At 40.0% G+C, this 18,483-nt stretch overlaps 1 protein-coding gene across 1 annotated transcript in view; it reads right to left on the reverse strand.

Moving 5' to 3' along the window:
- MYBL2 (MYB proto-oncogene like 2) overlaps positions 1-18,483 on the reverse strand; it is a 214,011-nt gene that overhangs the window by 21,134 nt on the left and 174,394 nt on the right. The window contains exon 10 of the mRNA XM_053716325.1: positions 13,225-13,324. Within this exon, the coding sequence (XP_053572300.1) occupies positions 13,225-13,324 (100 nt within the window). The remainder of the gene's footprint in view (positions 1-13,224; positions 13,325-18,483) is intronic.

Genomic DNA, 18,483 nt, shown 5'->3' on the forward strand with positions numbered 1-18,483 from the left:
TCCTAGCATATTTGTACACTGGCTTGAGAAAAAAGTTTGCGGGATGTTGTAGAAAATACATAAACACATACTAAATGTGGCCAGAACCAAAGCTATCCAAATATTGGCACAGGCCAATGACACCTTGTCTAAGTGATAGGAACTGCAATCGAAGTTTTCCATCGAAATGCTGCTTGCAATTATAAAAACACTTTCAGCCAAAAATCTCCATTTCACATTAAAGTATGAGGAAATTGGTTCGAGTTTAGATGAAGCTTACAAAAAGGAGCTTGCTGCACATGTCTTCATTCACTCAGAGGTCCTATTGTTTTAAGACAATTACTTGTTGCCGTCTATTCTGGTTCTAGAATAGAGCAGTACATTTCCGGTGTGATAACCTTTGCAAATAGTATGTGAATACAGCACGCCTCTGATGCAGACACTTATTCTGATGATTAGCAAATATATAAAACAGAACTAACAAGCATTCTAAGGATCTATGAAAAAACAATGCAAAAAAAGTATGCTTACCTGATAATTTAATTTCCTTCTGTATGAGGAGAGTCCACGGCATCATTCCCTTACTGTTGGGAAATACTGAACCTGGCCACCAGGAGGAGGCAAATAAACCCAAGCAAAAGGCTAAAATACTCCCCCTACTTCCCTCATATCACAGTCATTCTGCCAAGGGAACAAGTAAAACGTAGGAAAAATAGTGTATAAATGGTGCCGGAAGAGAAAAATACATTTTGGTCCGCAAATCGGAGTATACGGACGGGGGCCGTTGACTCTCCTCATACAGAAGGAAATCAAATTATCAGGTAAGCATAATTTATGTTTTCCTTCTTAATATGAGGAGAGTCCACGGCACCATTCCCTAATGTTAGGAAAACTATTCCCAAGCTCTAGACACTGAATGATAACGGGAAGGGTAAAGAAAAGGCGGACCATAATCTGGGCACCACAGCCAGTAAAACTTTTCTCCCAAAAGCTGGTTCAGCCGAAGCAAAAACGTCAAATTTGTAGAATTTTGAAAAGTATGTAAGGAGGACCAGGTAGCCGCCTTACAAATCTGATCCATAGAGGCCTTGTTCTTAAAGGCCCAAGAGGAAGTCACCGCTCTAGTGGAATGTGCCGTAATCCTCTGAGGAGGTCTTAGTCCCTCTGACTTTTAAGTCAAGCATATAACACTCCTCAACCAAAAAGATAAGTCGAAGAAGCCTTCAGATCCTTACACTTCCCAGAGTAGAACAAGGATGAGTCTCTTGTGCAGCAAAAAAGGGCTGAAATCTGTCCCCTCAGGGAAATGGCAGAAAGGCCCTTCTCCAGACCCTCCTGGAGAAAGGAAAGAATCCTGGCAGCCTTGGCCTTATGCCAGGCGAAACCACCTCTTCACACCAGAACAAGTAAGCTCTCCACACCTTATGGCAGATGCGATGAGTAACAGGCTTACGAGCCTGAATGAGGGTATCAATAACTCTCAGAGAAACCTCTCTTGGCTAGGACTAAGTGTTCCATCTCCACACAGTCAGCCTCAGAGAATTTAGATTTTGATGAAGTAAAGGACCCTGTTCCAGCAGATCCCTGCGACAAGGTAACTTCCATGGAGGAGATGAAGACATCCCCACCAGATCCGCGAACCACATCCTTTGCGGCCACAATGGAGCAATCAGTATCACTGATGTTTGCTCCTGCTTGATGTGGGCTAATACACGAGTGAGAAGTGGTAACAGAGGAAAAATTTAAATTAGATTGAATCTCCAAGGCACTGATAATGTATCTATTAGTTCCGCCTGAGGATCCCTGGATAACGACACATATCTGGGTAGCTTGGAATTGAGCCAGGACGCCATGAGATCCATCTCCGGCGTCCCCCATCTGTTGCCAATCTCTGTAAATACATCGGGATGTAGAGACTATTCCCCGGATGAAAGGATTGTCTGCTGAGGAAATCCACTTCCCAGTTGTCCAAACACGGAATGTGGATCGCTGAACACGAGCAGCTGTGGGCCTAAGCCCATTGCAGAATCTGATACACTTCCCTCATCGCTAGGGAGCTCCTTGTTCCCCCCTGATGGTTGATGTAAGGTTATGCTGTCTGACTGAAATCTGATAAAGTGGGACAAACCCAGAAGAGGCCAAGCCTTCAGAAAATAGAAGATTGCCCGAAGTTACAGAATGTTGATCGGGATGAGGGATTCCTCTCAAGTCCACAGGCCCTGTGCCTTCCTGGCACCCCAAACTGCTCTCCACCCTGATAGACATGCGTCCGTAGTCAATCTCCCAGGATGGTCTGAAGGAGGATGTCCCTTGGGACAGGTGATCTGGACAGAGCCACCAAGAGAGCGATTCTCTCGACCGGCTGTCCAGAGAAATCTGTTGAGACAGATCAGAATGATCGCCGTTCCACTGTCTCAGCATGCACAGCTGAAGTGGTCTGGGACAGAATATTGCAAAAGGAACGATGTCCATGCTGGAAACCATGAGATCAATCACCTCCATACACCGAGCCACAGAGGGCCTTAAGGAGGTCTGGAGGGCAAGACAAGCGGAATTTAGCTTGCAACGTCTCTCGACTGTAAGGAATATCCTCATGGATATTGAGTCTATTATAGTGCCCAGGAATTCCACCCTGGTACTGGATTAAGAGAACTCTTGTCTAAGTTTATCTTCCATCCATGAGATCGAAAAAGAAATAGATCTTTCGAATGAACCATAATATTGTCCAAGTATGGCGCTACTGCTATACCTCTGGTTCTGGCCACTGCAAGCAGAGCGCCCAGAATCTTCGTAAAAACTCTTGGAGCAGTAGGTAAACCAAATTGGCAGTGCAATAAACTGGAAGTGCTGGTCCAGGAATGCAAACCTTAGGAACTTGAAGTGTTCCTTGTGTTTTGGAACGTGAAGGTAAGCATCTTTCAGATCTATCATGGTCATGAACTGTCCTTCCTGAACTAAGGGAAGGATGGACCTTATTGTCTCCATCTTGAACAAGGGAACTGATAGGAATTTGTTTAAGCACTTTAGGTCCAAAATCAGGCGGAAAGTTCCCTTCTTTGGGACCACAAAAAGGTTTGAGTAGCTTCTCACTTTTCTGGCTTTGAAGACAGATTTGACAAGAGAAATCTACCCCTGGGTGGATGGGACTTGAAACCTATCCTGTATCCATGAGCAAAGAATTCCAGGACACACTTGTCTTGCACGTCCCCAAACCAAGCGTCCGAAAAGAGAGATAGTCTGCGCTCTACAAGATCCAGAGCCGGATCGGGGGCCGCCCCTTCATGCTGACTGACTCGGCGGGCTTCTTGTTTTGCTTGGTTTATTCCAGGACTGAGCAGGCTTCCAATTCCCCTTGGATCGCTCTGGCTTTGCTGAGGGCTGCTAATGTTGGGATTTAACCGAATGAAAATTGGGACCTTGTCCTTTAGGTTTGTTTTTCTTTTCCTGGGGTAAAAAAAAGGCACCTTTGCCTCCAGTAACCGTGGAGATGATTGAGTCCATTGAGTCCATGCCTGGACTATATAGAATCTTTCCCTTAAATGGGAGGGAAAGAAGTCTCGACTTTGAAGTCCTGTCCTCCACCTCGATCAACTCCGATAAGGAGTCGCACCAGTAGGTAGCCGCTCCAGCAACAGCCGCTGCCAGTTGAAACAAATATCCCGCATGTTGAAACATATTTCTCAGAGTTTCTATCTTCTTATCCATGGGCTCTTTAAATGTTTAACTATCCTCAAGCAGGAAAGTAGTGCGTTTAGCAAACGTGGAGATAGCGCCATCCACCTTGGGGATGGAACCCCACAACACTAATTGAAAGTCCGGAACCAGGAATCATTTTTAAAAGGCAGGGGAAATGAAGAACCAATTCTTTCCCATTCATTAATAATGTTAGTCATCTTTACGGGAACCGGGATAGTCTGTGGTACAACCCTGCCCTCGTAGACCTTATCTAATTTAGGAATCAAAGGTTCCTCAGGCAATTTAGGCTCTGGAACCTCTAAAGTAGTCAAAAAACTTCCTTTAGCAGAAAGCGTAAATGTTCAATCCTAAATCTAAAGTCTGGTTCCTCCGCAGCTGGAGGCTTAGAGGCAGCAGATTCCGAGAAAGAGCATCCTCTGAAGTATCTGACGCCTTCATCATCGGAATCGGATAATCTTGTATCAGATAAATCCAATAAGCTAGTAGATGACCCCTCGGAAGGATAGCAATATTTGACCTTTCGATTGCGCTTATCAGGGCGAGGTAAAGCACTAAAGGCTGCAGACACTGCCATTTGTAACTGTTCAGCAAAGTCTGGCGGTAAAAGGGCCCCTCCAGATGGAGGATTAGGAGTGCTACGGGAAACTGCATTTGTATTGGGAGAAGAAAGTAGGGTACGCACCTCGCGGGACGGAAACTCCTCAGAGGTGGGCGGCTCAATGGTACTAAACATTAACTTACATGATTACATTATCAAGGCATGCGGAACATAATTGAGCAGGCGGGTACACCACGGCCTCCTCACAATATAGACTGGTATTAGACTTCTGTAAAGAGGGAGAACCCTCTAACACATCAGAATCCTCCATAGCTTGCACTTATAAAGCAGACTATTGAAAATAAAACGGCACCTTTATACCCCCAATGGCTGGGGCACTCACCACCTCCTATGACCCAGGCCAAACAAAGAAACCGATTCTCCGGTAAATCGCATGGTCAAGAAAGAGGAAATCAGTTTGACCACACCCGGTCACGTGGTGCGCAATGCAGGACTATCCCTGCTATAGGAAAAAAGTGCGCCAAGCCTTTCAGGCTGTACAGCTTACAAAAAACGAAAGTGAAAAAAAGGTATTGGGAAAGTGCTCAAAAGGCTAAGAGATTTTAAGCAACTGGTGGATCTATGAAAATGTTATAAAAAATATATGTTAATATGTAGCCGAGTATTCCGTTCAGAAATTAAAATTAGGGGCGTGTGGATATCGACAAATAAACCAAAATTAATGACATGGAGATATATTGTATCGAATATTATATGAAATTGAATATATAAAATTTATAAGACAAATAAAAATGTCATTAAACAAAATATGCCGGCATCTAGAAATGAAAAATACTAAGGATAAAAAGTACTATTAATTACATAAAAATATTAGTTGCATAAAATTAGCGAATAATGATATTCAATCTGAAACAACTAGATACAACTAATAACCGATTAACCTAAGTTACAATATGTAAGCAAGGACAAAGAATAAAGCTGTTTTTCAATATAGCAGGTATCGTAGCTAATATGTAGGAAACCTGTGTCCTTTATGTTACTGCAGCGGTATCAATGGAGCAGTCAGCAGATCTGTGTGCAATAGATCTTTGGGAAATCTATCTTACAATCTCTGCTGTCCTTATTGAAGAAAGTGAATGTATATAAGATAGCAAAGATAATGTCGCCTCCGTGGACTTCTATTTATTGTGTAACCTTGTCAAACGGGTTCAGCGTTCTCCAAGACACGGTGATACCCAATTGATCCTCGCTATGTTGGAGTTAAATCCGGGTTAGGGTTCAAGGATGTTTCTTTTTCTCTAATATCTGTAATCCAAGAGGCTTAGCATATGAGACTTTGAAGCAGCCCCGTTTACAGACTGTAGTTTGTTATTCAAGGTGGGTTCGCGTGAGTAGGTCCTGGGGCAGGGATTACACATATAGAGACAGTACAATATGTAATCGTGACTGCTCAATGTACCTGTCCTATCTACTTACGTTTCCACAACTGATAATGCAATACTGTGTTAGCAAGTTCAGTAGGCAAATTTCTACGTGTGTCAGCCGCCAGGGGCCTTTATCAAGATGCCTACTACCTGTGTTTGCTGTTTTTAAATAGCCCGCATTTTGTTTTCATTGGTTTGAAGCTTGACCTATCCGATCTCTCTTGTTCTTGAATGCGGTATGGTTTGGAAACATAGAAATACACATTTGCGTATATAAGTATAAGAATATTAGTATGAGAATATTTGCCATATAATGACCTTTGTATGAGCCCATAAAATTAAAGATATATCAGAAAGTTAATAAAGATGTTTTTAAAAATAAAAATATTTTAGAATGTTTATTTGACACAATAGATCTCCGTGTAACAATATAGTTAAACACAAACAAATCAAATCGTGTTTGTGAAAGATTTGTTTCTTTTTAAACAATTGATGTGGCTCATCTCAAACGATGATGGGGATTGCTTGAACCGAAGAAAGTAAAACCTGTACATTCCAACATCTGCCTGAGCCTCATCTCACGTCACAGCTTTTTCATAATAAAATAAATTATGAGATTAATCCACCCTGTTTAATAATTCCCCTCCGGAGATATTAACCCTTGATTTCATACAGATAAAAGGAGCCACACTGTGACCCTGTCTTCTAGCGTTATATGTGTATAAAAATTGAAACAATCTTACCAGGAATCTATGTCGTGGAACAGAACACAGCCTCTCAAGTTTGATAGTCTTGTAGCATTGCTCCTGACATGGATTTGAGTAATGGAAGCAGGCAGTGAAACTCGTCAACACTGATTGCTTAGCTGTTAATGAGAGTCTGAATGGATTCACAGAAGGACTCTCCCTGAATCTCCAGACTAACATTCGTCAATGCACTCACTGAGAGGCTGACAAGACTACTTAAAACTCCAGTCCAATTTCGAAGGGCAGATACCCTTCATAAGGAAAGTAAATAGTAGTAATGGGAAATTATAAATAAATAAGAGGGACCCCTTCTAAAGTCATCAAATTGTTGAGAAAAATATTGTCCTATATCCCATATAGTACATATAGTATGTATGGAAAAATACATATATAATTTCAAAGTAATCAATCTCAATAACGATATGAAGGAGGGTGCTAACTGTCAATGTTAATGAAGAAAAAAGGAGAAAGAAAGTGACAGTATATAAGCACTCAAAAGATACTGCATCAAATATATGGTTAATATGGCAAGGAATATCACCTAGATCCATGATTAATAAAACGTAACATTTAATGAGGATATATAAAATATAATGAGTGTAGTGTAAGTATGTTAAAACTTAGATTAACATTTAGTGGATGCGTTCTCCCTTTGTACATATTATTAAACAATTACCTATGAATTGTATAACACTGCAAGTCACAGAGCTCAGTGCAAACCAAAGAGGGCTCATAAATAGCAAGAAAATTACCTAAAAAGGGGGATTGACCCCACCAACAATGTAACTAAGTTATGCAATATAAAGCCAGGTAAGCAAGGTTCTGAGTGACTGCGGTAATAGTACGGAAGTAACCAAGCAAATCAATAATTCTGGATACTATATAAGTGGATGCTGCCCCCAGATACGCCTGATGCGCATTTCGCCGTTACCACGGCTTTGTCAAAGGCTAACCAGATCAAGGATCTCTCCCCTGCCTTTAAACACTGATCAGCCAATCACTGTTACGTGCGGTAACACACCCACACATCTAAACCTATCCTGAGTGACTAGCGTTCATTGGCCATGAACCTGTCACGTGTCTAAACGTCAACGACGACGTCGACATGTCCTGTATTGACAGATGTGATTGCTTACTTTTTGCAAAAACATTAGGCTGCTAATATAAAAAGAATCATTAGATCGTATACTGTGTGTTAATGTGTAGCATGCATAGCATGCAGTCAGACCGTAATTGTTATCTATTAAATGCGCTTGTTTATCGCAACTGTATTGGCAGATGCGCTTGCTTGCTTATCACAAAAACAATAGGATAAAAAAGAAGAATCATTAGATCGTATACTGTATGTTAAAGTGTAGCATGCGATCCGATCGTAACTTATCTACAGTGTCTATTGAGTACGCATTGCATATTTAACACCACATTAGGCTACTAACATATACTGTACGATAATGTGTAGCATGCATAGCATGCAGTCAAACCTAAATTGTTATTTACAATGTCTATTGAGTGCCATCAAAAAGATGACAGACTCATCTCAAAACTCACACTCTCAAATCCAATATTTGAATTGAGAAAATGACTTATTAGAGTAAGGGTACCACAATTCATATATAGTACGTATAATTAAATAGTTACAAAAATGTTAGTGAAAAATTACTGTCAAGTATACATTACTATGTATTAGATTGATAACTAAGCATATTAGTATGCATTCATAAATTTCGCATCATATGCAGATCAAAGAAACAATTTATGCTTACCTGATAAATTTATTTCTCTTGTAGTGTGTTCAGTCCACGGGTCATCCATTACTTATGGGATATATTCTCCTTCCCAACAGGAAGTTGCAAGAGGATCACCCAAGCAGAGCTGCTATATAGCTCCTCCCCTCACATGTCATATCCAGGGTGCAGTGGTGACTGGAGTTATTTAAAATTTAGAACCTGCCTCAAAAAAGACAGGGCGGGCCGTGGACTGAACACACTACAAGAGAAATAAATTTATCAGGTAAGCATAAATGTTTTCTCTTGTTAAGTGTGTTCAGTCCACGGGTAATCCATTACTTATGGGATACCAATACCAAAGCTAAAGTACACGGATGATGGGAGGGACAAGGCAGGAACATTAAACAGAAGGAACCACTGCCTGAAGAACCTTTCTCCCAAAAACAGCCTCCGAAGAAGCAAAAGTGTCAAATTTGGAAAATTTGGAAAAAGTATGAAGTGAAGACCAAGTTGCAGCCTTGCAAATCTGTTCAACAGAGGCCTCATTCTTAAAGGCCCAGGTGGAAGACACAGCTCTAGTGGAATGAGCTGTAATTCTTTCAGGAGGCTGCTGTCCAGCAGTCTCATAGGCTAAACGTATTATGCTACGAAGCCAAAAAGAGAGAGAGGTAGCCGAAGCCTTTTGACCTCTCCTCTGTCCAGAGTAAACGACAAACAGAGAAGAAGTTTGCCGAAAATCTTTAGTTGCCTGTAAGTAGAACTTCAGGGCACGGACCACGTCTAGATTATGCAAGACGTTCCTTCTTTGAAGAAGGATTAGGACACAATGATGGAACAACAATCTCTTGATTGATATTCCTGTTAGAAACAACCTTAGGTAAAAACCCAGGTTTAGTACGCAGGACTACCTTGTCTGAATGAAAGATCAGATAAGGAGAATCACAATGTAAGGCAGATAACTCAGACTCTTCGAGCCGAGGAAATAGCCATCAAAAACAGAACTTTCCAAGATAAAAGCTTAATATCAATGGAATGAAGGGGTTCAAACGGAACACCCTGAAGAACTTTAAGAACCAAGTTTAAGCTCCACGGAGGAGCAACAGCTTTAAACACAGGCTTAATCCTAGCCAAAGCCTGGACGTCTGGATTCTCTGCCAGACGCTTGTGTAAAAGAATAGACAGAGCAGAAATCTGTCCTTTTAGAGAACTAGCGGATAAACCCTTTTCTAAACCCTCTTGTAGAAAAGACAATATCCTAGGAATCCTAACCTTACTCCATGAGTAACTCTTGGATTCACACCAATATAAATATTTACGCCATATCTTATTGTAAATTTTTCTGGTCACAGGTTTCCGAGCCCGTATTAATGTATCAATAACCGACTCCGAGAAACCACGCTTCGATAGAATCAAGCGTTCAATCTCCATGCAGTCAGCCTCAGAGAAATTAGGTTTGGATGGTTGAAAGGACCCTGAATTAGAAGGACCTGCCTCAGAGGCAGAGACCATGGTGGACAGGACGACATGTCCACTAGGTCTGCATACCAGGTCCTGCGTGGCCATGCAGGCGCTATCAGAATCACAGATGCTCTCTCCTGTTTGATCTTGGCAATCAGTCGAGGCAATAACGGAAATGGTGGAAACACATAAGCCATGTTGAAAACCCAAGGGGCTGCTAGTGCATCTATCAGCACCGCTCCCGGGTCCCTGGACCTGGATCCGTAGCACGGAAGCTTGGCGTTCTGGCGAGATGCCATGAGATCCAGTTCCGGTTTGCCCCAACGAAGAATCAGTTGAGCAAATATCTCCGGATGAAGCTCCCACTCCCCCGGATGAAAGGTCTGGCGACTCAAAAAGTCCGCCTCCCAGTTCTCCACGCCTGGGATGTAGATCGCTGACAGGTGGCAAGAGTGAGACTCTGCCCAGCGGATTATCTTTGAGACCTCTAACATCGCTAGGGAACTCCTGGTTCCTCCTTGATGATTGAGGTAAGCTACAGTCGTGATGCTGTCCGACTGAAACCTGATGAACTTCAGTGTTGCTAACTGAGGCCAAGCTAGAAGAGCATTGAATATTGCTCTTAATTCCAGAATGTTTATTGAAAGGAGTTTCTCCTCCTGAGTCCACGATCCCTGAGCCTTTAGGGAGTTCCAGACTGCGCCCCAACCTAGTAGGCTGGCATCTGTTACAATCGTCCAATCTGGTCTGCGAAAGGTCATTCCTTTGGACAGATGAACCCGAGACAACCACCAGAGAAGAGAATCCCTGGTCTCCTGGTGCAGATACAGTAAAGGGGACAGATCTGAGTAATCCCCATTCCACTGACTCAGCATGCATAATTGCAGCGGTCTGAGATGCAGGCGCGCAAATGGCACTATATCCATTGCCGCAACCATTAAGCCGATTACTTCCATGCACTGAGCTACTGATGGGCTTGGAATGGAATGAAGGACACGGCAAGCATTTAGAATTTTTGATAACCTGGACTCCGTCAGGTAAATCTTCATCTCTACAGAATCTATAAGAGTCCCTAGGAAGGGAACCCTTGTGAGTGGAAACAGAACTCTTTTCCATGTTCACTTTCCACCCATGCGACCTTTAATTGAAGAATAATTAAGTAAAAAACTCCAACTCCTCTCGCGACCTTCTTTGTTGAGGGTTGCAAGAGAATGACTGGATATGATACATGTGAGGAGCTATATAGCAGCTCTGCTTGGGTGATCCTCTTGCAACTTCCTGTTGGGAAGGAGAATATATCCCATAAGTAATGGATGACCCGTGGACTGAACACACTTAACAAGAGAAAATAGAATTTTTTAAAATTTAACTGTATCGATTGATATTCATAGGTAACAAGCCTATCACATGGATTAGCCAATTCTCTTATGTACAAACGTTAATACACGTATTAACCCCTTAGATCTTAAAAGGTACATAGTTGAGGTTAACCTCCAAATATACCGTGCATTGTATCTTATTAAATGAATTCTTTTATTATTGTGGTACCCTTACTCTGATAAGTCATTTTCTCAATTCAAATATTGGATTTGAGAGTGTGAGTTTTGAGTATTGAGTCTATCATCTCTTTTTGATGGCACTCAATAGACATTGTAAATAACAATTTAGGTTTGACTGCATGCTACACATTAACGTACAGTATATGACCTAAAGATCCTCCTTATGTTAGTAGCCTAATGTGTTGTGTTAAATATGCAATGCGTACTCAGACACTGTAGATAACAGTTACGGTCGGATTGCATGCTATGCATGCTACACATTAACACACAGTATACGATCTAATGATTCTTTTTATATTAGCAGCCTAATGTTTTTGCAAAAAGTAAGCAATCGCATCTGTCAATACAGGACATGTCGACGTCATCGTTGACGTTAAGACACGTGACAGGTTCATGGTCAATGAACGCTAGTCACTCAGGATAGGTTTAGACGTGTGGGTGTGTTACCGCACGTAACTGTGATTGGCTGATCAGTGTTTAAAGGCAGGGGAGCAATCCTTGATCTGGTTAGCCTTTGACAAAGCAGTGGTAACAGCAAAATGAGCATCAGGCGTATCTGGGGGCAGCATCCACTTATATAGTATCCAGAATTATTGATTTGCTGGGTTACTCCCGTACTATTACCGCAGTCACTCAGAACCTTGCTTACCTGGCTTTATATTGCATAATTTGGTTACATTGTTGGTGGGGTCAATCCCCCTTTTTAGGTAATTTTCTTGCTATATATGAGCGCTCTTTGGTTTGCACTGAGCTGTGTGCCTTGCGGTGTTATACAATTCATAGGTAATTGTTTAACATTTAGTGGATGCGGTCTCCCTTTGTACATATTATTAATCTAAGTTTTAACATACTTACACTACACTCATATTTTATATATCCTCATTAAATGTTACGTTTTATTAATCACGGATCTAGGTGATATTCCTTGCCATATTAACCATATATTTGATACAGTATCTTTTGAGTGCTTATATACTGTCACTTTCTTTCTCCTTTTTTCTACCCTTCATAAGGAACTACTCCTAATCTTCTGACACTTCTCTGCCAACCTCCTGTAACGAAAGGCAAAGAATGACTGGGATATGAGGGAAGTTGGGGGAGTATTTGAGCCTTTGGGTGAGGTGTCTTTGCCTCCTCCTGGTGGCCAAGTTCAGTATTTCCTAACAGTAAGGAATGATGCTGTGGACTCTCCTCATTAAAGTGAAAGTAAATCCTAGCGTTTTACAAATGCTAGGATTTACTATTGAAACAAATAAAGGGCACTTTCATTCATGAAGTATAAGATACTTCATATAGAAAGCTCCTTTATTTGATTCAACCGTTCACCGCTCTTAGCTCCTACAACAGCGCATGGCTAAAACAATTTTTGGCTAAGAGGTGACATTTTCACCTCTTAGCCAATAGCCATGCGGTAAATCCGGCTCCCAAGCCGGATTTACTTTCACTTTAAGAAGGAAATCTGTGTTATGGAAATAGGAGGGAAAGGTTAGAAAAGACAAAATATTTAAGGATACTATCACATTATAGCTTTGCCTTGTTGCAATAATATCCATTTAAGCATTTTCTGAAAATTTTCCAAAGGGTCATTAATATCAAGGAAATGCCCCTGCCAGCTACGAACTCTGCAATCTAAAGCATCAGCATGATCTTGCTCCCAAAAGCTGCCTGAAGACAAATTAATACAATTTACTAAAAAGGTATGCAGGGAACATGAAGTAGATACTTTCAACTGAAACAAAACCTAAAAAAGTCACAATGACACAAGAGAATATCTTCACATATAAAAGCAGATTTGTCCTCTACATATACATCATAGAAAAAGTCTGAAAGAAAAGCCGACTGTGAAAGATGTAAGCACACTGAGCTAATAAAATGTTTTGACAATATGAAAGAAAACCAAGCAGCAACCTTGCAGAGCTGCTCTGCAGGGTTCATAGAAAAGGGTGTCTAAAAAGATACCATATCTCCAAGTATCATATGGCACAGTTTGTCTAAAATCTATCTGGGTTCACAAGGAAATACAAATCTAATATTTTTTTAAAAATACATAAACCCATGAACCAGCTTTTTTCTTACCAGTGGTTTAAGGCTACCAAACTTTTCAAGAGCATTTTTAAAAGGCGTTGGAGTATGAGGTGCATGGTCTCCCATAAGCTTACTGTTTGGAGTTCTAAATCTAGAGAAGAGAGGGGGGGAAAAGTAGATAATGTCAGAACCTCAAACAGGATGCAATAGTATATACAAATTTGTTCTCATACCCTTATTCAAATGAGCATACCAAAATATTTTCCTTAAAGGAACAGTAAAGTCAAAACTAAATATTCATGATTCAGTTTTAAAAAACTTTACAATGTACTCAAACTCAAATTTGCGTTGTACTCTTTATATCCTTTGCTGAAGGGTAAACCTAAGTAGGCTGATAGGAGTGTTCATGTGTCTTTAGCAGCCTAAGCGTCTATGGCAGCAGTGTATGGAAATATGTTAAACATTGCTAGACTTTGTTGCAAACTCTGCAATCAGATGGCTAAAGATGTGCACAAACCTGAGCTCATCTAGAATTAATCTATAACAAAGGATAACAAGAGAACTAAGCAAAATTGTTAATAAGTACATTGGAAAGTTCAAAATGTCATGCTCTATCCTATCATCTAAGTTTAAAGGATTACTTTCTGTTATAATTTTTAAGCTAAAAAACTAACATATTAAAGTTAATAAACATTAATTAAAACCTACTGACCTATATTTTCTCCAAAACGAAGTTTCATAACGTTCTAAAAGTTATATCTTTTATTCGCCGATGATGTCACGTTATCCTGCCCACTATTTTCAGCACTGCATGTTCAAAATACTTAAACCAATAACTTTGTGTTTAAAGCGCCATTTTGAAACCTAGGTATTGTAAACGGATTGGTACAGAGCAAAGGATACCCACGGAGTGGGTTTGGAAAACAATTAAATTTGCAGTCAAGATTTCTGATATACAGTAGAGATATGTTAATGAAATGCTATTGATAAAAAGCGTACTTGGGGTAGTTAGTTAGTAACAGGCATAGAAAATATTTACTTACAGTGGCCCTTTAATTTTGACTACTCCTTTTTCAAATTCTGTTAGCAATTATTTAAAGGCCAACCTACAGCCCATGGGCCCAAACCAGCCTTCCTTTAGTTGCATGAATTTTAGAATTTTAGATAGTGTGTATATAGCCTATTTCCAAGAGATTGCAGCTGTTTTTCTAGCTAGATACAATTTTAAATATACACGCCACTACTAATACAGTCACACCCATTGCAAATATGTCTAAAATCCAGCACATAGCACTAAAATCTCCATAGACAGACAATGGTAGTACAATGAGTTATACTGAAGAGCTCAGTTACTTGCCACTGTCATAGGATACCACTTTAGTCACAAGCCTGTTTATTACATTTCTGACCTACTAGATCTGCGCTGGTCAACTGTGCTATTATTGTAAAGTGGAAGAGTTTGAGAGCAAAAGCCCAGCCACAGAGAAATAGACCACACAGAGTGGGGCAACCAAGTGCTGAAAAGCACAGCCTGTACATGTGTTGCATCACTCCCTACAGAGATATAAAATGACTCTAGAAGTCATGTTTTTTTTTATTCTCAAACCTTGAAACCGTATCAAGCCTAAGCCTGCTACATATTTTTCCCGGATAGATAACCATTGCAATACATACATTTTATATCAACATAATGACCAGGGCTAGCTTTGTGGTCTGCAGACTCAAGCCCAGATAAACACAAATAAGATAAGGGGTAGATGGAGTTTTGGTATTGAAAAACCATCTGCAAACAAGACGTTAGTTTTAAAAATGCTATAGAATATATCAGCCAAGTCTAATCAAGACAACAGAAATGTCTTGTTATTACAAGGTGTTCTACTCTCCCTTCAAATGTTTAGATTTTAATTATTTCTGGATCATGAGTAGTTCCCGTACAGTGATTATTTGACTTTAATATCAAATAAAGATTATTATTCAATAGCTGAAAGTATTTTTTTTAGCTACGTTTCCGTTGGTATATACAGCATGGGCAATTATTTAGTATCCCACATGATACAATTTTAAATTAAATGACCAAGATGCTTTTGTGGTGTTACAAATGGTGCATCATTTCACAAAAGCTGAAAGTAGCCTTGTCAGTGTATATTCTAATTTAATATAATAATGTGTGTCCCGGCAAGAATCTGTACAACTGTTAACTGTGCCCTCATTTTCCTGTAAAGAGTATGTGTGTGCAATATGGAGACAGAGGCTATTAGACTTGTACATTTAAAAAACAATTTATGTAAGAACTTACCTGATAAATTAATTTCATTCATATTGGCAAGAGTCCATGAGCTAGTCACATATAGGATATACAATCCTACCAGGAGGGGCAAAGTTTCCCAAACCTTAAATGCCTATAAATACACCCCTCACCACACCCACAATTCAGTTTAACGAATAGCTAAGTAGTGGGGTGATAGAAAAAGGACTAAAAAGGAACTGGAAATCTAATTGTGCTTTATACAAAAACATAACCACCATAAAAAGGGTGGGTCTCATGGACCCTTGCCAATATGAAAGAAATTAATTTATCAGGTAAGTTCTTACATAAATTATGTTTTCTTTCATGTAATGAGCTAGAGACGTATGGGATAGTAATACCCAAGATGTGGTACTCCACAGAAGAGTCACTAGAGAGGGAGGGATAAAAATAAAGCAATTTTCCACTGAAAAAATTAAACCCACATCCAAAAAAATAAGTTTCTCATAATTGAAAAGAAAAAACTTAAAACATAAGCAGAGGAATCAAACTGAAACAGCTGCATGAAGAACTTTTCTACCAAAAACTGCTTCCGAAGAGGCAAATACATCAAAACGGTAGAATTTAGTAAATGTATGCAAAGAAGACCAAGTTGCTGCTTTGCAAATCTGATCAACTGAAGCTTCATTCGTAAAAGCCCATGAAGTGGAGACTGATCTAGTAGAATGAGCTGTGATTCTCTGAGGCGGGGCCTGACCCGACTCCAAATAAGCCTGATGAAGCAAAAGCTTTAATCAGGATGCCAAGGAAATGGCAGAAGCTTTGACCTTTCCTAGGACCAGAAAAGACAACAAATAGACTAGAAGTCTTCCTGAAATATTTAGTAGCTTCAAAATAATATTTCAAAGCTCTTACAACATCCAGAGAATTTGTTACAATAGGACATAATTACAGCCCTTTATTATTACGATTATTATGAAATAATATTCTGTCTATATATAAGATTTGCTGCAGATTCCTAAATAGGGTTTAGCCATATATTGGATGATCTGATGATTCCCACTTTTTTATGAGCATATAAGAATGCCAATGCTTACTTAGCAAAGCTAACCCTAAACCCAATATACTCTAATATTCACCCCCCACATTGGCCACATGGCCCCTCTTTCTTGTTTTTATTTAGTGTTGGGTTAATACTGAATACAAGGATTGGATGTAACATTCCCATTCCTTATACCCAGAAATAGATTTAGGTTATTGTCTCTTTATTCAATAAAGTGCTAATTTTTTTAACTATATTTAACATCCAGAGAATGTAAGAATCTCTCCAAAGAATGCTTAGGATTAGGACACAAAGAGGGAACAACAATTTCCCTATTAATGTTGTTAGAATTCACAACTTTAGGTAAAAATTTAAATGAAGTCTGCAAAACTGCCTTATCCTGATGGAAAATCAGAAAAGGAGACTCGCAAGAAAGAGAAGATAATTTGGAAACTCTTCTAGCAGAGGAGAGCCAAAATGAACAACACTTTCCAAGAAAGTAATTTAATATCCAAAGAATGCATAGGCTCAAAAGGAGGAGCCTGTAAAGCCTTCAAAACCAAATTAAGACTCCAAGGAGGAGAGATTGATTTAATGGCAGGCTTGATACAGACCAAAGCCTGCACAAAACCGTGAATATCAGGAAGCTTAGCAATCTTTCTGTGAAATAAAACAGAAAGATCAGAGATTTGTCCCTTCAAGGAACTTGCAGGCAAACCTTTATCCAAACCATCCTGAAGAAACTGAAATTCTAGGAATTCTAAAAGACTGCCAGGAGAATTTATGAGTCTTCCAAACTCGATAATAAATCTTCCTAGAAACAGATTTACGAGCCTGTAACATAGTATCAATCACTGAGTCAGAGAAACCTCTATGACTAAGCACTACGCGTTCAATTTCCATACCTTCAAATTTCACGATTTGAGATCCTGATGGAAAAACGGTCCTTGAGACAGAAGGTCTGGTCTTAAATGAAGTGCTGGTGCTACCAGAAACACAAACAATTGTTCCATGTTCTTTGAGATCACTCTTGGACGAAGAACTAGAGGCGGGAAGATATAAGCAGGTTGGTAAAACCAAGGAACTGCCAACGCATCCACCAACTCCGCCTGAGGATCCCTGGACAAGTACCTGGGAAGTTTCTTGTTTAGATGGGAAGCCATCATATCTATTTCTGGAAGACCCCACATCTGAAAAATTCTGGATGGAGAGATCACTCCCCCGGATGTAAAGTCCGATGGCTGAGATAATCCGCTTCCCAATTGTCTACACCTGGGATGTGTACTGCAGACATTAGACAAGAGCCGGATTCCGCCCAAGGAAGTATCCGAGATACTCCTTTCATAGCTAGGGGACTGTGAGTCCCACCCTGATGATTGATATATGCCACAGTTGTAATATTAACTGTCTGAAAACAAATGAATGGTTCTCTCTTCAACAGAGGCCAAACCTGAAGAGCTCTGAAAATAGCACTGAGTTCTAAAATATTGATTGGTAACCTGGCCTCTTGAGATTTCCAAACCCCTTGTGCTGTCAGCGATCCCCAGACAGCTCCCCAACCTGAAAGACTTGCATCTGTTGTGATTACAGTACAGGTTGGACGAACAAAAACAATTTATGTAAGAACTTACCGGATAAATTCATTTCTTTCATATTAGCAAGAGTCCATGAGCTAGTGACGTACGGGATATACATTCCTACCAGGAGGGGCAAAGTTTCCCAAACCTCAAAATGACTATAAATACACCCCTCACCACACCCACAAATCAGTTTAACGCATAGCCAAAAAGTGGGGTGATAAGAAAAAAAGTGCGAAAGCATAAAAAATAAGGAATTGGAATAATTGTGCTTTATACAAAAAAATCATAACCACCACAAAAAAAGGGTGGGCCTCATGGACTCTTGCTAATATGAAAGAAATGAATCAGGTAAGTTCTTACATAAATTATGTTTTCTTTCATGTAATTAGCACAAGTCCATGAGCTAGTGACGTATGGGATAATGAATACCCAAGATGTGGATA

This window comes from Bombina bombina, chromosome 1 (assembly GCF_027579735.1).
Source record: "Bombina bombina isolate aBomBom1 chromosome 1, aBomBom1.pri, whole genome shotgun sequence".
NCBI lineage: Eukaryota > Metazoa > Chordata > Amphibia > Anura > Bombinatoridae > Bombina > Bombina bombina.